The sequence below is a fragment of the Rhincodon typus genome, chromosome 12 (assembly GCF_021869965.1).
Source record: "Rhincodon typus isolate 14 chromosome 12, sRhiTyp1.1, whole genome shotgun sequence".
In the NCBI taxonomy this organism is placed as follows: domain Eukaryota; kingdom Metazoa; phylum Chordata; class Chondrichthyes; order Orectolobiformes; family Rhincodontidae; genus Rhincodon; species Rhincodon typus.
In genome coordinates, this window is record NC_063343.1 from 34,071,123 (window position 1) to 34,094,219 (window position 23,097).

A 23,097-nucleotide genomic window follows, 5' to 3' on the forward strand; every position below is an offset into this window, starting at 1 on the left:
TCCAGCATCTGCAGTTCCTACTATCTCTTACTCATTCACCAACCTGATTGCTCAGAGCATCCATTTCTTGACTTGCCTTGCTTTTTGGTATTTTGCACCTTCAGCCAGAGTTACCAGGCTTTTTGTTTACTTTTGTCTTGCCATGTCATTTAGTGCAGACACAAAGCCAAGAAGTTGACATAGTTGTCATCAGATCTCAGACAAGTCAATGTAATAGCCTTCTTTCAGGGGTTTCTTGCACAGTACGTCAAGAGCAGCCTTGGCTGGTGTAGAGTCAGGATTGTCCCCTTGTAAATGGTAATGAGCTGAATGCCAGGCAGCACGCACCCATTTTCACTCTTTCTGCCCTAGCGTGGACTCTTTTCCTCCTGGAATGAGAGAATGCTCGGTATTACAAGAGATGAAAGTAGCTTTTACTTTTGAGGCAGACTGCGAGAATGAGCAGATGCACACTGGATGCCATTTAGTTGTCTGAAATATTTTAATACAGGACATTAAATGCAAAAATAAAGTCATGCTAAACCTTTATAAATTTCTGATTCTGCCTCAATTGCATAATTTGTACAATTCTTTACGCCACATTTCAGGAAATATGTAAAACCTTTGGAGTGGTGATATAGAGGACTTTAATGAACTAAGATGCACGTACACAGAGAAGTTAGAGAAGCTGGGATCATTCTGCTTAGAGCAGATAAGGATAAGGGCAATCTCATAGAAATATTCAGAATTATGAGAGATCCTGTTGGAGGAAGTAAGGAGAAGCTATTTCCTCTGGCAAGTGTGTTCGGAATCAAAATTCATGGATTTAAAATAATTGGTAAGAAGCTAGAGAGGAAATCAAGGGAGTCATTTCCACACAGAAGGTTGTTATAATTTATAACACACTACCTGAGGGTGTAATGGAATCAGATTCTACTGGAACTTCCAAAAAGCAATTAGACACTCAGTCAAAGAGAACTAATTTGTAGAGAAAAAAAGACTAATTTGCAGGGCTATGCAGAAAAAGGTTGTGGGATTAAACGGAAATTAAATTCTCTCATCTAAATTAGCATTCACATAATGAGCTGAATAGCCTCCTTCTGTGCTACAAGGTTCTAACCAGGCTTTGGAATCTGTTGAACCCATTTCCAGAAGCTGTTCCTAAATTTTACCAATTTAGTCTGGCTGAATTGGAACTCTGTGTAGAGTCATAGCTACAAACAATCGTCAAGGTTGCAGATTTTTAATTACTGCAGAATTAAGGGCTGAACATTATCCCTTATTATTGCCTAATCAAAGGTTGTCTAGATTTACTAAGTAGCCAATCTAAAGCTATTTCCATTGTTTTGGTAAAATTGTCACTGGGAAAATGGCAACCTCTGATACATGATAGACAGATTAAGTACACTATTACTGCTGTTTTGGCATTTAAGTAAGAAATGCTTGTACTTACACAGTGCCTACGTAGCCTCAGGCCTTCAAAGTGTTTTTCAGCAAAAACTACTTTTGAAAAGTGATTAGTGCTGGAATGTGGATTATTAAATAGGGTTGTAAGTATGTGTTGCACAATTTTAGTGCAATGTAACATTCCTATAATGGAACTGCAACATAGTACAAACAAAATGAGGAATGTTTTATGGCTGCATTAAATGATTCTGACAATAAGCTAATTCCAAAAAGGAGTGAGCATTGAATGCAGGAAATAGCATATGAAACAATTCTTTGTAAAATAAAATCAGATGTGCCAGTTAGGTGGATTGGCCATGCTAAATTGCCCATAGTGTCCAGGGATGTGTAAATTAGGTAGATTAGACATGGGGGATGCAGGGTTTTAGGGAAAGGGTAGGGGGATGGGATGCTGTTCGAAAGAGCTGTGTGGACTTGTTGGGCCAAATGGCCTGTTTCCACACTGTAGGGATTCTGTGATTCTAAAATCAAAATGTATGGCTCAATTTCAAATCAATACTTTAAAAATCATCAAGCAAAATGTCAAAGAAATAGGCTGCAAGAACACTTTTAGCAATTTATTCCTTACGAATTGGTAACTCAGGAGTTAATTCATCTTCCTTCAACATTGAATAATTTCTCAATTTTCCTGTTCTTAATGTTGAGAATCCCCCACAAATAAAGTTGGGTAATTATACATTGTTGTGGTTTAGTAACGAGGAAATGTTTTTTTTTATGGTGGTTAGTTGGATTGCTTAACTGTGCACATTAAGACATAAACTTTATTAAATTGATTAATGTACACATTTAAAAAAAAGACTGTTGGCAGAATCTTATAGAAGCCTAAGTGGCATGGGCTGTGGTGAGATTTGTATCAGAATCAGATGAGATGTGCAAGGCTTATCTCGTCATCAGGAGCAAATGTTTGCACCTTTTATACATTTGCTGAGTGGTAAACCACATTTCTGTCTAGGCAGCTGCGAGTTGCCAACTAAGGGGAATTACTGCTTGTTGAACGCCTTTTAGCACAATTCATATATTAAATAGTCAGATTTCTATCTTTCTAAATGTGTTGAACAAGCTACATATTGAAAACTCTTGACATGAAAACCTGTGCGTGTACCTGGTGACTTCAGCTCTTTGCTTACTCCAAAGGAACTAGAGGCTGGACACTTTGCATCCTGAGATATGCAGCAGGTCATGGACTGGACCAGGCTGCCTCTCTTACCATTCTGAGGACAGGTCACCAGACCCAAAACGTTAATTCTGATTTCACAGATACTGCCAGACCCGCTGAACTTTTCCAGAAATTTCTGTTTTTGCCTTTCCGGCCTGTTCGCTTCCTGTCCTGATGCTCTCACAGTCTGAGTCAACCTGGATTTTCACAGCATTCCTGCTTTACCTTTTGCACATTATCCCCTCAGCTGGAGATAACAGGCTCATAGTACTGCTGTATTTCCATGTTGTTTGATGCAGGCATAAATTCTGGAAGCTTATCTTTGTTGTCAGCAGTCCTCAGTCAAGTCAAGACAAGAGGGCAACCTCTGATACTAGTTCAGGGCTTCAACACAGCCAGTCAAGGTCGGGATTCTCTCCACATAAGATGTGACGAGCCAAATGTCAGGTAGCCCATCATGTGTCTTGAGTCTTTCCACCCTATCGTGGGCTTTTTTTCCTTCCTGGAATGAGTGAGAGAGACAGGTATTACAGGAGATGAAAGTGGGTGGCACACTATGACCGATGGGGAGGTTCTCGGAGCGCGTGAGTAGGCAGCACAGAGGGCATGCAGATTTAATAGTGTTGGGATGTGGAGTGGGTGACAGCAGCTGAGGGAAGGTGTCACAGGCATTAATGAGTGTGGTAGAGCATGGGCCTTGGTGGACGGTTGGTTCAGGAGTAGAGACAGAGTGAGTGTGAGATATTGGAGGGAAGAGTGTAGCATTTACACTGGCAGACTGGAGAAGGTCATTGACATTCTTCCTACGTTCAACTGGCTTAGACTGCATTGTCCTGGGTGTCAACATTGGACCACATTGGCGTGGTCTGATGTTGTGGTCTCCTCTGCTGGTCCTAAAGGAAGAGGATTCTCTGCATTTTAACTGTCCCAACCAGCAGCACTTCTAGGTCTTTGCCTACATAGCAGGGTGCCTAAATTCTTTTGTCTGCCATGTCCAGGGCAAATGTCAGGAATCATGCAGGGCAGCTCTGGACTGACGGTGCTTGTCCTGGTACACAATGGACTTTTAAAAGTGGTGCCATCACCAGGGATGCCATCAATTCCTGCAGTGGCAAGTTGTTCTAGGAATAACGTGAGGTAAAATAGGAATAGAATCAGATTAGAGGGCCAGTAAAGCAGTGAGGTAAGTCGTGTAACATGGTGAGAAAACACTGTAGCTTCCAAAACATTTGACTCAAAGGGCACTTCAGCCCACAATAATTGCAGTATGAACGCCTGGTTATTGTGTGGAAATTTCACAGATCTAACATTTTGTACAGTTCTTTGCTAATTGTACCTGTTAACTCGGAAACATAAAACAGAAAATGCTGGAAGTACTCAACATCAATGGAAGAAGCAACCAATATCAAACATTGGCCTTTGGTAGTGCAGAATTTGAATACTGTTGAAATAGCAGACAAACATTTTACCTTGGACTCATCAGGACAGAATGTCAATTTCAAATGAAGTAACAATTTATCCTGCACGAGAAAAAAGTGCTGATTCGTTGGCAAGTCAGTTCTAACTATTTGAAGTATTACCATAGAGAATGCATTAGGGATCAATTGTCCCTCACACTTGATTATGTGAAACAAAGTGCATTGCCTGGACTTATTCCCCTTTCCCATGAAGGGCATATTCCTGTGTATGAATAGCTTCTAGTAAGTGTAAGTGCGCTACATTTCAAGTGCAACTGAAACATTGATTGTTTGTGTAAATATGGCATAAGAGCCTGGAAAGCTGGAAGATCCCAGAAGTGGTGAATATTTCTGTTTCTCTCACCAAGTAATGTGCCCACACCTCACTTGCATAAATAATAAGATGAGATAATTCACCCTGGACCATGGTGGATATAACACCAAGAAATTTGCTTCCTGCAAATTTATAAATCTGAAGCATCAAATGGAAAATTCCTGGCCATAGTTTTATTTTCTATGTTGTTTTCTTCCATTCTTAGCATTTTTCATTCATTACCTATCATAATTCTTTTCCCTGCCTAGTTGATGTGATTGCCTTCCCTTCAAATCAAAACCTCTCAGCTTTCTGGAAAGATTTCACAGAATCAACACATTGAGAAATGTCAAAAGCATCCAATAGGCAACTTGAAATGTATGAAGGAGGAAGCTTGTCATCCTCTGACAGAGCCTGGTTTTTGGCTGCCTTGGAATGATTGTGTTTTTGTAATAATTGTCCAATGACATACAGTGCTTCTGAATCATGTGCAGCTCTATGGTGAGAAAGGACATGACTTTTCATTTCCAACATAGTAGCTCCAGAATATAAAAAGAACATCAGGGACAGGGATGCATTATTCAATCCAACACAATTTTAGTATTTTAGCCATTGTGCTGCAGTTCCTTTGTAAATTCTCAAAGTAAATCTTTATCTTTTTGAACCTGTCTCAAAGCTTTTATATTTGAAGTTGGAATCTATCTCATTGAATTGTCTTGTATTCTTTTTAATACATTTATTTATTTTATTCTCAATTAAGTAAATGCAAATAAATAAATGCAAAGATTTCCCATGGTGAAGGGACCTTGATAAGTGATGAAACAGACTGCTCTTGAACATGTGGTCATGTCCATTTAAATAGTTACAGTCGTTCAGATTCATTTTAATTTTGCTTACAATTACTAAAAGCATGAACAATGCTTTATATGTTATAATCTTTGTTTTTATGCAGGTGATGTGAAAATTGTTAATAAATTCCTTGTTTAGTGATCTTATGGTACTATAACCTTCCACATTACAGGGGCAATACTATTGTATACAGAAATTGAACCGAGCATAATTTTCCAATTCACTTTCACAGGCCAATACATTACACCATGGCAGAAATTTGACATTCCATTTCTACGTTCGATAAAGCCTCTTGTGGAAACGTGATCAGTGCCAACAGCTCACACTAAGTATGCTGGTGAAACCCAAGGACAAATTTCCATTGATCCTTGAGCTTCTTGTCCCTTGATGCTCTCTTGTCATTGAATGCTGAGTCTAATAATCTCAGACCAAAATTTATCTCAAAGTGCAGTATTTTTAGATGGATTAAAAGTACAATGAGGTAATTGGTGCCATACACTGGTGTTGTTTGTTAGGACAGAATTAAATATGATGAGGTAATTGTCAGCATGTGCGGGTGTTGTTTGTTTGTGATAATTCAAACTATCATCTTTTTAAATTGTACAGTAATGTCAATATTCCTATTCGGTCTCAGTAGACATAAATAAGAAATCACTGAAAAATGAAAAGTAGTGTAACACATGCTGTAGAAGTTTCATAAAAATTTTCCTTTGTGATTGAAACAAAAATGTTTTATAAAGGTACAAGCGGTAAAAAATGTGCTTTGTATGAATTAAAAATTGAAAGTGTGAACCCAATAACGCATATTATGTCTGGATGTTTAAATGACTGTGTCCTATTTCTCCACAGAAGTGCGTGTTTCTTATATTAATTTGTTCCCTCATTAGTTGTTTTCACATACTGAACTTTTCAGTTGAAATTGCACTCCACCAACATCTAGATGACCAAAACTGATTACAGCATCAGACATATTGTCTCCAGGACCCTGTGTGAACAATAATAACCACAAATGCGTTGATAGCTTTTATCAAGATAGCATAATGAGCTATCTTGAGTTAATTGCCTGTACATTAACAATTCATCACCTGAGCTTTATGACAATGGCTGAGAGGTCAGGCAGACATACCTAATCCACTCTCTTTTTTTGGAATTATACAGCTAACATGGAGATAGGTCATACGATACAACCTTTGATAATATGATTGGATTTGAATTTGAACAGTGATACAAGCTGCTGAGCTCTCTCTCTCTCTCCGATTTAACTGCTAAGCTTTGAGCCCTGTTTGAACTGTGTCTACATCCCTGCAAGCGGACAAAGTTCCACAGGTAAAGGCTTTCATTTTCAACAACAATTTTCCCGAAGAAAAAGGGACAGTCCAGTACATATTAGAACATCATCACTAAGGGAGAGAGGCAGTGTCGTGGTACTAACAGGTTTGAATACCACAGTGGCAGATAGTGAACTTTGAATTCAATAAAGATTGAAATTAAAAGCTAACCTATGTTGATCATCATAAACACAAAATCTGGTTCATTAATGTGGTTTAGAGAAAGTAATCTACCATATGTTTTTGATCTAAACTACATGACTCCAGACCTACAGCAATTTGGTTGACTCTTAATAGCTCCCTGAAATGTCCCTAACAAGCCACTCAGATCAAGAGGCAATTAGGAATAGTCAATAAATACTGGTCCAGCTAGTAACACCAATATTCAATGAATGAATATTAAAAAGAAAATGAGAAAGAAAAACCTGTGAGTTCTGCAGCCAGATCAGACTGCCAGCCATAAACTGTGAACTGTTTATTTTCTTTTTGACTTAGCATTTGGCCAAGTATACTGATCTCTACTTTTAATCTGCAATTGTGTGTGTGGATTTTCTTTTGCATGTTTGGGGTCTGTATTAACTGTTTAATGTTTTTTTCCAGGTTGGCTTCAGAATGAAAACTTGACCCCTCACTTAAAAATTGAAGAAACTCTGGTCAAATCTTCATAACTACCATGTAAACAATTAAGTACAAGTGCTCAATTGGCAAATTTGTTTCCTTTGAAATTTAAACGCATCTAGTAAATTCAAATGAGAAGGAAAAGATTGGAAGCCATTCCATCCCTCCTTTTCTGGTCATAACACCAATACACTTAACAATGTGGAAATAAATGTGGGACAATGTAGCTGAAATACTGTTGTTAAGCACTGATGGAAAATAATTAGGTACTGCAGTCAAATAAGCAGAAAATGCCCCTTGCAACTTAAACCCATCATCAGTATTAAGTGTCAGTCTTGGTTTAATGGTGTCACTCTGATCTCTCGGTTAGAAATTTAAGTCGTTCTCCAGAGAAATAATACATAATCTAAATTGACTGTTCAGTACCAAGGGAGCCTGACCTTTGGAGGTTTCATCTGTTGGGTGAGTTATTAAACTCATCTGCCCACTCATTTGGATATAAAATATCCCATGGCAGTCCTGCACAGAAGAGAAAATGAGTTCAGTTTTCTTCACTAATATTCACCCCTAAATGGAAACAGCAAAGTCAACGGATCCTGCTAACATGCCAGTTGTCCTACTGAAGAGTTGAGTTCCCGAATTAACTGTGCCTATTGTCAAGGTGTTCTAGCACAGCGACAACACGTGCATTTACTCATGCATTTACCCAACAATGTTGAAAATTACCAAGGTATCTTGTGCTCACAAAAGGCAAGACAAATCCAATGGGACCAATTAACACCTGATCAATTTACAGAACAAAAAATGGTACTCAGCCACAATTTCCTGCCCAATGCTCAGTTTGATTTCTGCCTAAGCCAGTTATCCAGACCTCATTACACAAGTAGACCATACATGGACAAAAATGTCGAATTATAAAAATGAGGTAAGAGTAATTGCTCTTAACACCAAGGTATTTGAACAATTATGGCATCAAGAACCCCTAGAAAAACCACAAGGTTGGACCATTGGTCCACTCATCTTCAACTGCGCCATCAATAACCTTTCGACCATTATAATATCAATAGTGGTACTTTTGTTAATACTTTCACAGAATTCCATACCATTTATAATTTCTCAGATACATGCCCACATAAAGCTAGAACTGGATAACATTCAGGCTTAGGCTGATATGTGACCAGTGACAATTGCGGCACACAACTGCCAGAAAATGATCATCTCCAACAAGAGAATATCCAATCATCTCCCCTTGATATTCAACACCAATGCCATTGCTGAATTCCCCACTATCTACATCCTGGGCATTACCATTGTCCGTAAGGTTAACTTGACCAGCTGTTTAATTGTTGTGGCTGCAAGAGCAGGTCCGAGGCTGAGATTCCTGCAGCAAGTAACTCACTTCCTAACTCCCCAAAGCATGTTGTCTATCCACATATCACAAATCAGGAATATGATAGAATACTTTCCACTTACCTGAAAGAGTGCAGCTCCTACCGTACCATCGAAGTAGTTTACAACCACCACCATAAATATTTGCTTCCTCTGTCACCAGTGCACATTAGCAGCGATTTGTACCATCTACAAATGAGCTACAGCAAGTTACCAAGTCTCTTTTAATAGCACCTTCCAAACCTGTGACCTCTTACATTTAGATGGACAAGGAACAGACACATGAGAACATGCCAAACTGCAAATTTTCTTCCAAAGAAAGATGTATAGGTGTAAATTTTGATGCAGTTGATTTTGAGAATGCTGCTGAGGATATAGTAAATTATTTGTATGAATAATTAAATTAGATACAAGCAAATAAAATAAATAAAATGGAAGTAAATTGTGTTTTTTTTCTCAAATGATGTATTTGTGGATAAAATTTTGAGTGAATTTAAATGCTTGTGTTTCATATTTGTGGAAAGAAGATTGTTAATTATTATAATTGTGTGAAAGAAGTTAATCAAGTGAATTATTGAATTAAATCTAATGGAAATAAGATACATTTTAAATAAATTACTGCATAGAAACATTACTGTGGTCTGACTTTCAGCTTTAGTACCTACCTCATTTTGTACGTATGCCCATAGGGCGAACATCTCAGCTTATTACTTCATTAATACATTTTCTTTATCTTAATTTTTAGATCTTATTTTAATTCCATTCCTTAGGATGAGTAGCTCAACTTGTATCATTGACAATATAAGAAATAGGACTAAGCAAATTAAAATTAAAATTAAAATGAAAGAACTGTGGATACTGTAAATCAGGAACAAAAGCAAAGTTGCTGGAAAAACTCAGCAGGTCTGGCAATTAAAATTAAACAAAATTAAACAGTTGAAATTAACAAAAATTAAAATTAATTGATAATAAAATCTATACCCTAATTGAATGGATATTTACAAGATTGAAATCCTTTTGTTAGTTTTCCAGTTGCAAATATTAACAAAGTTCTTTACTTTCTCAGCCAAAGAAGTAAACAATTTTCTTCAAATAGTGTGCGCAGAATTTATAATAAAATTTACAATTTATTGTTTTTGCTATATTATTACTAAGTTTCTGACTTACAAAAGGCAGTTCTCTCAATTATTTTATGCTAAGTAGAAAGCTTAGATCTCTTAGTATGGTTGCACCCTTGCCGTGGTTGCACTTCTTCATAATTTCTGCTTTACTTGTAGGGACCTCTTCAGAACAAATGACAGCTTGGACTGTTGCTGCTGGTTAAAACATTAAGCTCTGTTTGGAGTTCCTGTAATCCATAATCCCATGAGTTCTGCAGCAGATATATTTCCAGATTTAGAGCCCTCTTTATTTTGTTGCTGCCAAATCCACTACCTGCTCTTTATTTCTGCTAGATATTTCACTAGGTGATACAACATGTATCTATATAATTTGCTGCCATTTCTCATCTGGGAATATCCTTCTTGAAGACGTTCTGTTCTTCTTGGTACCAGGACTTCCATTTGTCTCTTTTACCTTTAGCACCTTCATTGTTTCCTGTTTCCCTTCTCATATGCAAACAAGTGTCTCCCAAAACGTTCTTTCACAGTCACTTTATTTCTCAGCAAATATCTCAACCTTCAACTGAAATCCTACCTCGTATGTTTCAGATTTGCTCATGGCTGCTGATATCTGCAATGATATTTTGTTTTCGTCAAACCACTGCTCTTGATGCACCCTAATAATCATGCACAATGTCACATGTTACTGCATGTATATATGACAACTCTATTTGCAGCATTGACTCATTCTATCTCAATGCTGTGATAGAGTCATAGAGTGTACTACACAAACAGACCGTTCAGTCCAACTCATCCATGCCGACCAGATTCCTAAATTAATTTAGTCCCATTTGCTAGCATTTGGCCCATATCCGTCTAAACCATTCCTATTCATGTATCCCCATCCAGATGCTTTTTAAATGTTGTAATTTTACCAGCTTCCACCACTTCCTCTGGCTGTTCATTCCATACACACACCACCATCTGGTGTGAAAATGTTTCCCTTACGACCCTTTTAAATCTTTCTTTAAACTTTAAACCTATGGGGAAAAGTCCTTGACTATTCACCGTGTCCATGCCCTCATGATTTCACAAAATTCTGTAAGGTCACCCCTCATCCTCCAACGCTCCAGAGAAAATATCCCTAGCCTATTCATCCTTCCCTTATAGTTCAAATCCTCCAACCCTGGCAATATCCTTGTAAATCTTTTCTGATCCCTTTCAAGTTTAACAACATCTTTCCAATAGCAAGAAGGCAGAATTGAAGTCAGTATTCCAAATGTGGCCTAATCAAGGTCCTGTACAGCTGCAACATGATCTCGTAACTTATATACTCAATGCACTGACCAATAAATGCAAGCATGCCTAATGCCTTCTTCCTGTCCTGGTCCACAATTCCATTCCTTTACATCACCTAACAAGTTAACAAAAACGTATTTTCTTCCATTTAGGTGGCAAAGTTTTCAAGCTTCAACAACTCTTATATGCTAATATCCTCCAGATCCTTCTTACCATTCACTTTCCTCTGACCGTATCCATTTTCCCAGCCCCACATTTTGAAATCTTTTCACTGCTCTAACTCCAATGGATCAATGCTCAGGAACGGTTCCACATCATCCCTTACACACCTCAATGTGTAGAGATCACATCATTTATTTTTCTTAATTTGGATAGTGTAACAAAATGGCAAAATTATATTCCTGTAAGCCAAGAACTGTGGAAGGAGTTGTTGCAAATTTAAACCTAAGTTACTGGAACTCATTGTTAGTTGTGTTTATACAGTTATTTTGTCAAGCAGTGAGGGAAGACGTTTGAGACTCAACGGCACCGTAGATATGTGTTCAGAGCAACCATCAGTCAGAAAATCTCATCTCCACTGATCCCAAGGCCCAAGAAATTAAAAACCCTCCTGCATTATCTCTTCACCTTCTGTCTCCACAATTCTACTACTTCTTTATTCCCTGATGCATGGCACTTGAGAGATTACTATCTTTAAGTTCCTACTTTTCTAATTTCTTTCTTCACTCTATAAATGCTACTTACGGACACTCATCTGTCTTTCTACCTGTGTCATTAGCACTGATATGGACCTTGAACTCTAAATGACAACCTGAAAATGTTCAACCTTAAAATGCTGTTCTGGGAGATCAGTGACCCTGGCAGAGTGTGCCAAAATAACATCCTGCAGTTACATCTGTGACTGTTAAAAATATTGCTCTGTTCCCCTAATTATTCAAACCCCTGTCATTATTCCTTTTCAAACATTCACCCTCCTTCCTTGTAGAGCCAAGCTACAATGAAGAATACCACAGTCCTTGTTTGGTAGCATTCTGAGTGATAAGGTTTTGGGTGCAAAATACGAGAATTGAGGAAGTGCTGCTTTGTTGGAATTGCCACTGCCAAATGAGACATGTTTACCACAAAGTGCAGTAATCCCTTCCAGTGTCCTCACCAACAATAGCAACGCAAAGCATATTATTTATAATTTTTTTTATTGTTGTCTATGACACCTTGCTGTGCACCAGACTGGTGGTTAAATTCCTACCTTACAACGGTGATTACACTTAAAATGTAGTTTATTGGCTGCAAGTTGCTTTAGAATGTCCTGAGGTTGCGAGAAAAAAGACATAAATTTTTTTTAACAGCTGGAAGGTGGTGTACAATCAAACATGCTTGGAGCTCTCTGCTGAGCAAAGATATGGCAATTGAGCCATGGAGGATCCATGTAATATAACCAGGGTACTGCCTGACCAGAACCATTCAGAGACCAGCAGCTGCAATGTAAATCCATTATAAAATTTTGCATTTACATCGCACATTGGACTTGCACAAGTCAACTATATTTGAGAATTACAAAATAAATTGCCCTTTGTACATTTTAATGTCATTACCACAAATGGAAGCTTCTAAATCTGATTTTCAAATTTCATACCTTTTCTGCAAATTACTAATATTCTTCTGAAACAATTAAGTTCAAATCTGAAATAATGTGTGAAGTACTGGAGGTGTAGCAAATGTAGAAATAGCCTCGCCCTGATGTGAAATCAGAGAACTGTTACTGGAATCTTTTGGAAAGATGATCATATGATTCTCGTTTTACTGCAGGTAATAATAGGTTGCATTTGATCTGGACTAGTTGCATGACAGAGTCAGGTGATTTGCACTGTGAATGACTCACTTTTTGAAGAAACTAGGGCAGTGTAATGGAGAGGATGTATTGCATAAGCTGCAGCCAAACCCTCCTTTCAATCAATCAAAGTTACTCTACACCCCATTACATTCTTGTGTTTTTAATAGAAACGTATCACATGCAGACTAGAAGGCACTACGTGTTCTTTTCCAACCTTATGAATTGCTTTGCATTTATTAAATTACATAGGACTGTGGAGCATAGAGAAAAAAAGCATGGATTTTTATTCAGTGTTCGATTATAATATTACTGTACGACTAACTTCCGTGCAAAAAATGTAATGCATTTGCATTAAATTTATGCCAACTTTTTTATGTGTAGCATAGCCTGCAATCGCTTTATATCGTGCTATTTGACACCACTGGAGTTTGATAGTAATTTTATTAGGGATTTTTTTAAAAAATAAAGTACTGAGACCAGAATTAACCAAACTGCTATCAGTCTCAATTCAACTAAAACCTTTGAGACCACTGAACTTCCTAGCATATTCAAAAGGGCTAAGCAACCGAAATGACCTCAAAGAGCATGCTCCTGTTTTGTTTAACCTGGAATTTCAAAACACAGATGGCCCAAAGATCATGAAACAGGGATTTTTTTTTAAATCGTTTTACTATTTTTGTTCATTTATGTACAGCTGTGGTTTAGATCCTCGACAGGTACAGTATCATATGAATCCAATGCCCAATAGCTTTAGCAGGAAGGTTACTGCAGAACTTTTCACGTACCATGCCACTGTTTCCATAAGCATGGATCACTTTACCTCAAATTACACAAGTCTTGTTTGGTTTACCACTAGGAGTCACAGTGTTGCTCTTTGCTTTGTAGGCATAAGCACATTTCTTGCCCAGGTAAAATTCTGTTTCATTGTGGCAATAAACACCCTCAATCTTCAGTAGGGCAGTGTCTGCTGTTTCTGATTTCAAAGGCCTCATTTATAGCCTGTAAACGTGACTTTGCACCATTGTCTTCTGTGCATTATGAGCGCAATTCTTCGCATTCAGAGGGATTCTTCATTCCACTGGCTTCAGATTATGACAGACATGAAGTGAAATTAAGATGAAACATAAAATGGAATTACACCTATGGTTTATATCTGGACGAGGAATGGAGTGATTATCAATAACATAATATGTTATTGTGCATGTGTAGACATAGCCAGCGACATCATCTGGCCATGACAGTACTGGCGTAGGAAGTGTCTGCACATGTGCAGTGACATCACTATCAGTGTACATGCCACTGATGAAGAATTGGGGACAGAGTGGAGTGGAGTAGGGGCGAGGGGTTTAGGGCTGGGAATCTGGAGGGGAGGAGAACTGTAACAGGGGAGGGAGGGAGGGAAGGGGTCTACTCCAGAATTGAGAGGCCTCTTCTGTCACTTGATGTTAATTTTATTTCTGCTTAACACCACCTAGTGGTAGTATGCATAGAAAACACAGCTGACTGGCTGATCCTTCTACACAAGAGGCTTTCTTCTCCCAAAGCCACCCTTTCTTCCAGAGATGTTCTGTTTCATTGCCCTAATTGGCACCCTCTCTCACCATCACCATCTGCTGACAGAGGTTCCATTACTCACATTCTTTCTGGAATGTTGCATCTATTTGTCAAGCAATTGAGTGATTAGCAGGTTTAGTTACACAATTTTTGCGAGAAGGTCTGGCTCCATATTTGTGGTGTCATTGTGTTCCTGCATTACCAATCTAAGCAAATGCTGAGGATGGGGTAATACCCAACATTTGCTCAACAGGATCCTGTCTTCTTATCTGCACTTGTATCTTCCAAGGGATCCAGTCTCTGTGGCAGATCCACCAACTCTGGGCTCTAGGTCAGTCAAGTCCACAGAAGTCGTATGAAACGTGGCCCTTGTTGCTTTAGTTTCTGCCTCCCAACAGGTCACCATTACACTATTTACCAGGAAGAGCACCCTCCCCACACTGGATTCGTGCTCCACATTTAAAACACGCATGTCACTGCAGAATTCCTTGTGGCTATCTGACTCTACTTCATTCAAGTCACTACGTAACACCACATCAGGCTCGCAATGCCAATTGCTTTTACATCATAATGGGCAGCATGGTGGCTCAGTGGTTAGCACTGCTGCCTCACAGCCTCAGAGGCCTGGGTTCAATTCCACCCTTGGGTGACTGTGTGGAGTTTGCACATTCTCCCCGTGTCTGCGTGGGTTTCCTTCGGGTGCTCTGGTTTCCTCCCACAGTCCAAAGATGTGCAGGCAAGGTGGATTGGCCATGCTAAATTGCCCATAGAGCCCAGGGATGTTTAGGTTAGGTGGGTTTGACATGGGAAATGTAGGGGTGGAGGAGTGGGCCTGGGTGGGATGCTCTTTGGAGGGGCGGTGTGGACTCATTGGGCCAAATGGCCTGTTTCCACACTGTAGGGATTCTATGATTCTATGATTCACCAGACTCTGGCCTCAAGCAACTCTCTGTGAACCATTTTCTAAGGCTGTCCTCCAGCTATTAGTTCAAGAACACAGCTGTGGCCACCTGTGTGCAGCTGCTTGACACTTCTGTGGTTTTCAGGGTCCCATATACCTTAAATTTTACGCTGACTCAGATATTCCAATTTCATAGATCAGACTTGTCAGCCCTACAATCAGTCAAGGGTTTTCTTCTCAATGCTTCTTTCACAGTCGTCTGGGATACCATCTCAAATGCCCAACTCAGCCTCGTGTAATGCTCAGCTATCCATTCATTGACCTGGCCATTTCCATCAGAAAGTGTGATGTACTCAAATAGATGGACCACTGGGATGATTGCATCTCATCCAAAGAAGCGATATTGTGGAGAAGAGCCTGTGCATGAGCCTAGTAGGCTACAACAAATATAAACCAGCTCCAGAAGATGTAGAACTCCTTTAGTTTATTCTTGGGAAGAAATGCGTGCAGATGGTGACACAGGGCACTGTTGAATTGTTTGCTTTCTCCATTGCCCTCAAGAAGATAGGAGGTGGTATGACTGTCGGCAATGGCGTCGACCTTATAAAGCTCCTGTGGAATGTTACCTTTGAAGTTGTGTCCTGATCATTGTGAATCCAACATAGCTAACGGAATTAGTCAAAGCAATGACGTATTAATAGCTTGGCTATAATAGTGGCTTTTAAGTCATTAATGGGAATGGTCTGTGAAGATTTGGTAAAGACATCCATTTGCACAAGAACATGTTCAGTCCGTATGCTATTGAGTTCAAGGGCCATAAAATCTACTGCCAACACCTCTGCAAGTCACTTGACACCAGAAATCCTCTGCTGAGGTGAAGTCACTTCTCTGCTTTAGCCAAAGTATGCCTTTAACAATTTCAGCAGTAGCCATCAATATCAACAGTGATCCTGGTCTAGTTCACTGCTCTCCGGTCAGAGCAGTCATCTTTTCAATGATTTAGTAACCTGCTTGATCATGAACCTCCACAATGTTTAACACTGAAGCTTTCAAGTAGGCTGCATTTCTTCACCTACTTGCCCTCATAATGAACCAGCCAATAGAGGGTACCATCCTCTCTCCTGATTCTCTTCCAGCCGTTTCTGTGCCTGTTTGGACTCTTCAGCTGATATTGAGTTTATGAATTTTGGGCCCTCCAGGAATGTTGCAGCCTGCTGCTGTCCAAATTGAAACTGTCTGAGGTCCTTCTGGGATGTAGCCCACCTCAAAGATAGCATGTCAAGTTTCATACCGGAGTAAATCTCCACTTTCCTCAGGTTCAGCTTGAGACTCTGATGACATGAGCAATAAGCACTCTTTTCTGCCCTTGAACCCATGAGAACACTTCTGTTCAATGTCTCATTTAGCAATGGATAGCTAGTTATAGCCATAGGCCAAATCAAGGCCACAGAAATGTTTAACACATTTGGAAACTTGCAATATTTCCTCAGTCCTTTGGTAAAGCATAGTTGTCATCATTAATTTGTTGAGTGCCCAATACTCAACAAAGATCCTCAGTCTTCCATCTTTCTTCTTCATGAAGTCCAAGGGAGGGAGGTGTGTGGTCTTAACAACTTTTGAATGGCATTTCACATCAAAGACTTCCGCAGATAATCGTGACCCTGTCCCAGTGATGGGCTAGCATCTGACAGGAATCTTGGCTTTCATTTTTCTTCAGAATTCTGTGGCATACCAAATCACAATACCCAATGTCATTATCATATTCACTGTGAGTTGTCCCAGACTTGATCAAAATACAAACAATTTGTATCCTCTGGGTCTCCTTTTACTCACTAATGTCCACCATTGAATTGAGGTTAGAGGTGTCTCTTCCAATTGGCCCATTGACAATGAATGTGGCAAGTTTAAGAACACTTTGGGTGTTCTTGGTTGGAGGTAAATATCTTTGCTGTTGACACAAAAACAGAAATTGCTGGAAAAGCTCAACAGGTCTGGCAGCGTCTGTGAAGAGAAATCAGAGTTAAGGTTTTGGGTCCGGTGAGCCTTCCTCTTTGTCACTGAAATTGGCAACCCGCAATCTGATGGCTTACGTGAGCCTTCAAGAGCAGTGATGTCTTAGTTGGGTGTGACCACAGACTGATTTCCTGCTGTTCCATCAGTTCTAGAGAACTGTATAGGCTGATTCACTTTGAGTGCACAGAGCAAGGTCAAAGACTCCTGAGCCCCATCTGCCAAGCTTGTAATGTTGTGCTCTTAACAGTCACAATTCATGCTTTCCATGTTAGCATGTTCAACCCTAACATTGCACAACATTTCTGTGCTGGCTCACCGATTGGGTCACAAAGTATCAGAAACCCCAAGCTATGGAAAGTATATTTGTGGACAGATAGGGGGAGCTCAATGTAGCCATGATAGGAGGTGCCAACATCTGCAAAGCAGAAACCTGGACAAAGGAAGAGATGTTGATCAGCTCACAAGCCCCTGTAAGATGCTCACAAAAAGAATGGTGAATAATAGTTGACATATCTGCTCCAGTGTCAATAAAGCACCACCCTTCTATCTTGCCAAATTTCATATTCATTGCTGGACAAGCCTATACCACTCTACGTCAGATCCTACTTCATTCTGGAGGAATCTCACACCTTACTTGGCTCTCAATGGAAGGCTCAACTTTTTTAAGGCCTGGTGAGACGTGAAGGCTTTTGCACTGAATAAGGCCTTTGTACCTGATGACAGTGATGGCCATAATTGGTGATGGCTTCCTTGTCTGAAGTGACCAGCCCTATCACAATTCCAATATCCCTTTGGAGTGTAGAAAGCGGAATGTGACCTTTCACCTGATCTAGATGATGCAATCCTGTACATCAAAGAAAGACAATCAAGTTTGTCACTATTAAACCACCTCAACTCCACTTGGACGTTCCAATCACTCTTTGCTTCCCCTAAGCTCTCCTTCAGCTGCCTATCCTTAGTTGATTTGAAGGAGGGATCCTAAAAGATGAACAAATTCACCAGCTGCAGGGAGAAGCAGACCAGGTAAAACTACAGTGATTCCCCAAAATACTTGACATTTTGTCAAAGATTTGTGGCAAACTTCTTTGAATATTTGTACCACTTCTTAGTATTTCCTGAGTGGCATTCCCATGTTCCGTTGTTAATGCTGTTGGCTCTCTGATGTTGAGGCTTTTAGATGCCATAACCAGCAGTGTGTCCTCAGTCTTCAATTACTGGCTCATTTAATGTTTCTGGCCATCTCCGAAATCTGTCCAGCTTCTTACACATTGGAAGTAAAATATCCAAAAGGTGTACTGCTTCCTTCCTTAAAGTCTGGTTTCCTCCAGCAATGCCTCAGCTTCATCTGCCATGACTTGATGCCCATGCTGTGGAGTCCTACCAATCGTGTCAGAAATGTGAAACTTTGATCACATGGACAGCCCAAAGATCATGAAGTAGGAATTCTCTATTCCACCATATCAGGTCATACAAACGTGAAAGGAAATTAAAATGAATCAAGGAAGACACAATATTTGCATGGAATTACACCTGTGCTTTGCTTCTTTTTGAGAAAATCTTTTGTTCTTCAGATCCTTGTACTCAGTAGTCTGCTTCCCCAAAGTCTTCCTTTCAGCTGAAATGATCCTTTTGACTGTCTTCTAATACTTTCCCTCATCACTATCAGCTTCTTATCCCTCAGTATAACTGTTCTAGCTGCCCTGACAGGGCCCCCCCTTACTATCATGATCTGCTACTGGCGGTTCCATTAGGTTTACGCAACATTAGAATACGAAAAGGAATGTTAGAGGAAAACTCTCCAAGGGTGTGACATCTTATGGCAGAGAATAGCAGCCCTGTAGCTATTGTATGGATACAGAGTCGTAGGAGACAGAGGGTAGTGGTGAAAGGATGCTTTTCGGAATGGAGGACTGTAAATAGTGGTATTTCACAGGGATTAGTGCTGGGACCTCTGCTGTTTGTGATCTACATAAATGATTTGGAGGAAAACGTAGCTGGTCTAATTAGTAAGTTTGCAGACAACACAAAGATTAGTGGAGTTGCGGATAGTGAGGATTGACAGAGGATACAGCAGGATGTAGATGAGTTGGAGGCATGGGCAGAAAAATGGCAGATGAAGTTTAATCCAGACAAATATGAGGTGATGGAAGGTCAAGTACAGCTAGAAATTATATAGTGAATGGCAGAAACCTTAGGGGTATTGATATGCAGAGGTATCTAGGTGTGCAGGTCCACAGATCACTGAAGGTGGCAGTGCACATAGATAAGGTAGTAAAAAAAGCCTATGGCATGATTACCTTCATTGGAAGGGGCATTGAGAGAAGGATAGACAAGTTATGTTGCAGCTTTATAGAACTTTAGTTAGGACGCACTTGGAATATTGCACACGTTTCCGGTAACCACACTACCAGAAGGATGTGGATGCTTTGGAGAGGGTACAGAAAAGGTTTACCAGGATGTTGCCTAGTAAGGGGGATTTTAGCTATGAAGAAAGGTTGGATAGACTGTGTTTGTTTACACTGGAATGCAGGTGGTTGAGGGGCGACCTGATAGAAGTTTATAACATTGTGAATGACATGAATAGATTAGAAAGTATGATGTTTTCCAAGGGTGGAGGGGCCAATTACTAGGGGAAACAGGTTCAAGGTGCAAGGGGGGGACGTTTAGAAGAGATGTGCAAGGCATGTTTTTGATGCAAAGGGTGGTGAGAGCCTGGAATGCGCTGCCAGAGGAGGTGGTGGAAGCAGACACAATAGCAGCCTTCAAGAAGCACCTGGATAAATACATGAATAAGAAAGGAATAGACTGATACGGATCCCGTAAGTGAGGACAATTTGAGAATGGAAGGACAAAATGTGGCGGCACAGGCTTGGAGGGCCAAAGGGCCTGTTCCTGTGATTGATAGTTCTTTGTTCTTTGTTCTTATTCTTGGTCCTATGCCAGATTATACATTTCAGCATTACCAAATATGCACTGGAAAATTATTGGTGCAAGTTCTGTCAGCGAGATAGGCATAGGCCTTTATCTGTACTTTATCTGTAACTGTGATCCAGCGGAAATACAGAGAAAAGGTCCAATCTCAAAATTGAAAGCAGTAATTGCTATTTTTATTGCTGCATTTTCTTGGTGATGGTTTAAAATGGATGTAATTGGTACTTCATACATTGCTGAAAATTATAATTATTCCCACAGTCTTTTACAAATTAACCCTTCCTTCATTCGCTATTGTCATTGCTGCTCAGTCTTTAACTGCGAGTTTCTTTTTAATGCTCACTTAAGTTTCCCATACTTCAGGTTGCCCTCATTTTGCTGTGATCTATCCTCATTGAGCCAATTTTCATTCTCTCTATAGTGTGTGTCACATTGTATTCTGACCTCGTTCTCTCTAGTCAATTTCTCCTGGTTTAATCAGTATGCATTGTTTCCATCATCTCCATTTTCTGTTATTTAACCCATTCTTATTCTCTCCACAGGCATAGTTACCCACTGTTTAATGTACCATTCTCTCTAATTCTGACTTTTAAACCTGTCCTTATTTCCTCGATAATCTCTTTGGCACTGTTTAAGCTATCTCCATTCTATCTACTGTTTTGTTGTGGTCCGGTCTCATTGACCCCTACTTTGTTTCATGTGATGTGGTTTAATGGCTGCTCATTTTAAGTTAGAGCAGAGGCCATATAACCAAGGCATTAATGTACAATGTACAAATGCACTTCTCCAGACATCATCCTTACCAAAAAAAAGCATGCATTATCATTTGCCAATATAGATTGATGATGATGTTAAATCATCCCTGAACAAAACTGTATGTTAATTCTCGTCTGTCCTTCTTTCATTATTTTTTTCTTGATTTGATGACTTTCAGAACTCACTGAGCAGTTGCTTCTCATTGACTCTGGAAGATTTCACACTCTGACTTAGCATCCTCAACTTTCTTCGTAGGCAGTGCTGTTCCTGACAGCCTATGCCCATCTGCTTCCCTTGTTTTAACATCACTTCCAAATTTTATCTCTGCAAACAAAGTAAGCTTTTGACCAGAGGGAAGTTGTTTGAGAAAAATGCTTTGATAAGGCCAGTGATCAGACTCTACTCTCACTTTGACTATTCCAAACAGAAATTGATTAAAATGTTCATGAGGAAGGTTACTCTTTTGCAATTTGTGCATAGCATCATTCAGCTTGCATTAACACTATGGATAGAAATGCAATTGGTTGTCTTTGCTGCATAAGAGTTGATCCAAGTGCAGTTTCACTGGCATCGCACTGCAAAGTGATTGACTCAGTCACTGGTGTTGTAATACCTCTGCATTAGCATTGTCATCACTAGTTGTATGATTCTAATGAAAGTTGCTTATCATAGAGCCCCTACAGTATGGAAACAGACCATTCAGTCCACACTGTCCCTCCAAAGAGCATCCCACCCAGACCTACCCCCTATCCTTTCCCTGTAAGCCTGCATTTCCCATGTCTAATCCACCTAACTTACACACCCCTGGACACTACAGGCAGTTTAGCATGACCAATCCATCTAACCTGCACATCTTTGGACTGTGGGAGGAGACCGGAGTACCCGGTGGAAGTCCACACAGACACAGGGATTCTTGATTTTTACCCATATGCCACTGCTTATTCTTAGCTTGCATAGGGCTTCATATTCTGATGACATGAATTTTGCTAAATAATTCACAAATCTGACAAATTGTTACATTGCTTTTAAAGCCAATGTTCACCACATCCCTGCTACAGCTCTCACCACATCAGAATATGGACTAAAGCATTTCATTGTCAGCACATGATCTCTATATTTGACTTAAGGTATCTTCAATTGCATCTTTTTTCTTCTAGTTTCACTCTTTTTGTAATAATGCATTTTCTTCTGCTGTTCTGTTAAGACTGCCTCTTCTGTTTTCACTTGCATATTACCAATTGTGAACCACTCTAAAGAATGATTTCTTGGTTTTATTATCATATTTTTTTTCCCTTTTACATGACTTCTTGGGGCAAAGGAGCCATTGATTCCTCAGTTTTGTCATTCAGGCTGAACTTGAGGACAGCTGCAACACTTCTTAGCAGATGCTGTGTTGGCCGCATACTCACATTTACTTTAAGATTATATTTTCCAGTAAGATATCAAGTCCTGTAAAAATATCTTTAACATCTTCTAGGATCTGTTCAGCAGCCAATGGCTTCATTCTAACCATTATAGACCATTTATCATCTTTAACATGACAGTGCCAAACTGTTGCATGGTATAGATAGCCATCAGAATCATTATTCAGCAGTCATCTTTGCAAGCTGGCTTTGCTTCTTCCTCCTTGAACACTTGCACACAAACTGATTCAGTTTCTTGCAGTTTGAGATCTGCTTACCTAAAGCTGGACATGCTTCCTTTTCTTGTGTATGGCATCCTTTGCAATATATATACCCTGTACTGTGGCTTTGATGTTTCTGTTGGTCCTTCTGCAAATAATTCCTTCTTTCCTTTTCAATATGTTGTTCTTATTTGGCCTGAAATGTCTCTCAGCAAAATGTAGAGTCTCATCTGTTCTCCCATTAATATTCTCTAGCTGATGACAACCTCAGACCTCTGCACTTAACAAAAGCATTGATAACAGAGTTGCTACTTTTATTGTCTTTTTCTTGTTTAATTTTGGAGCTTGTTCAGAACTTTGTTACTGAAAAATAATCTAATTCTGTCTTTCATTTCACCTTTCATTTCCACATCATTAAGGCCTGATAAATTCACATCATCTTTACTCTCCCTGAGATTACAAAGTTGCTGTTCTAATGCTTCCTTGGTACTTCTTACAGTAATTGTCTCTCTCACAGCTCTGAAAATCCTCA

General features: G+C 39.6%; 1 protein-coding gene across 1 annotated transcript in view; it reads left to right on the forward strand.

The window, feature by feature from the left end:
• The window catches only part of LOC125484578 (formin-like protein 3), a 49,358-nt gene extending 40,171 nt beyond the window's left edge, over nt 1-9,187 (forward strand). Inside the window, exon 5 of the mRNA XM_048603967.1 lies at nt 7,150-9,187. Coding sequence (XP_048459924.1) covers nt 7,150-7,165 — 16 coding nt within the window. The 3' untranslated portion in view covers nt 7,166-9,187. The remainder of the gene's footprint in view (nt 1-7,149) is intronic.
• Nucleotides 9,188-23,097: the final 13,910 nt, after the last annotated feature.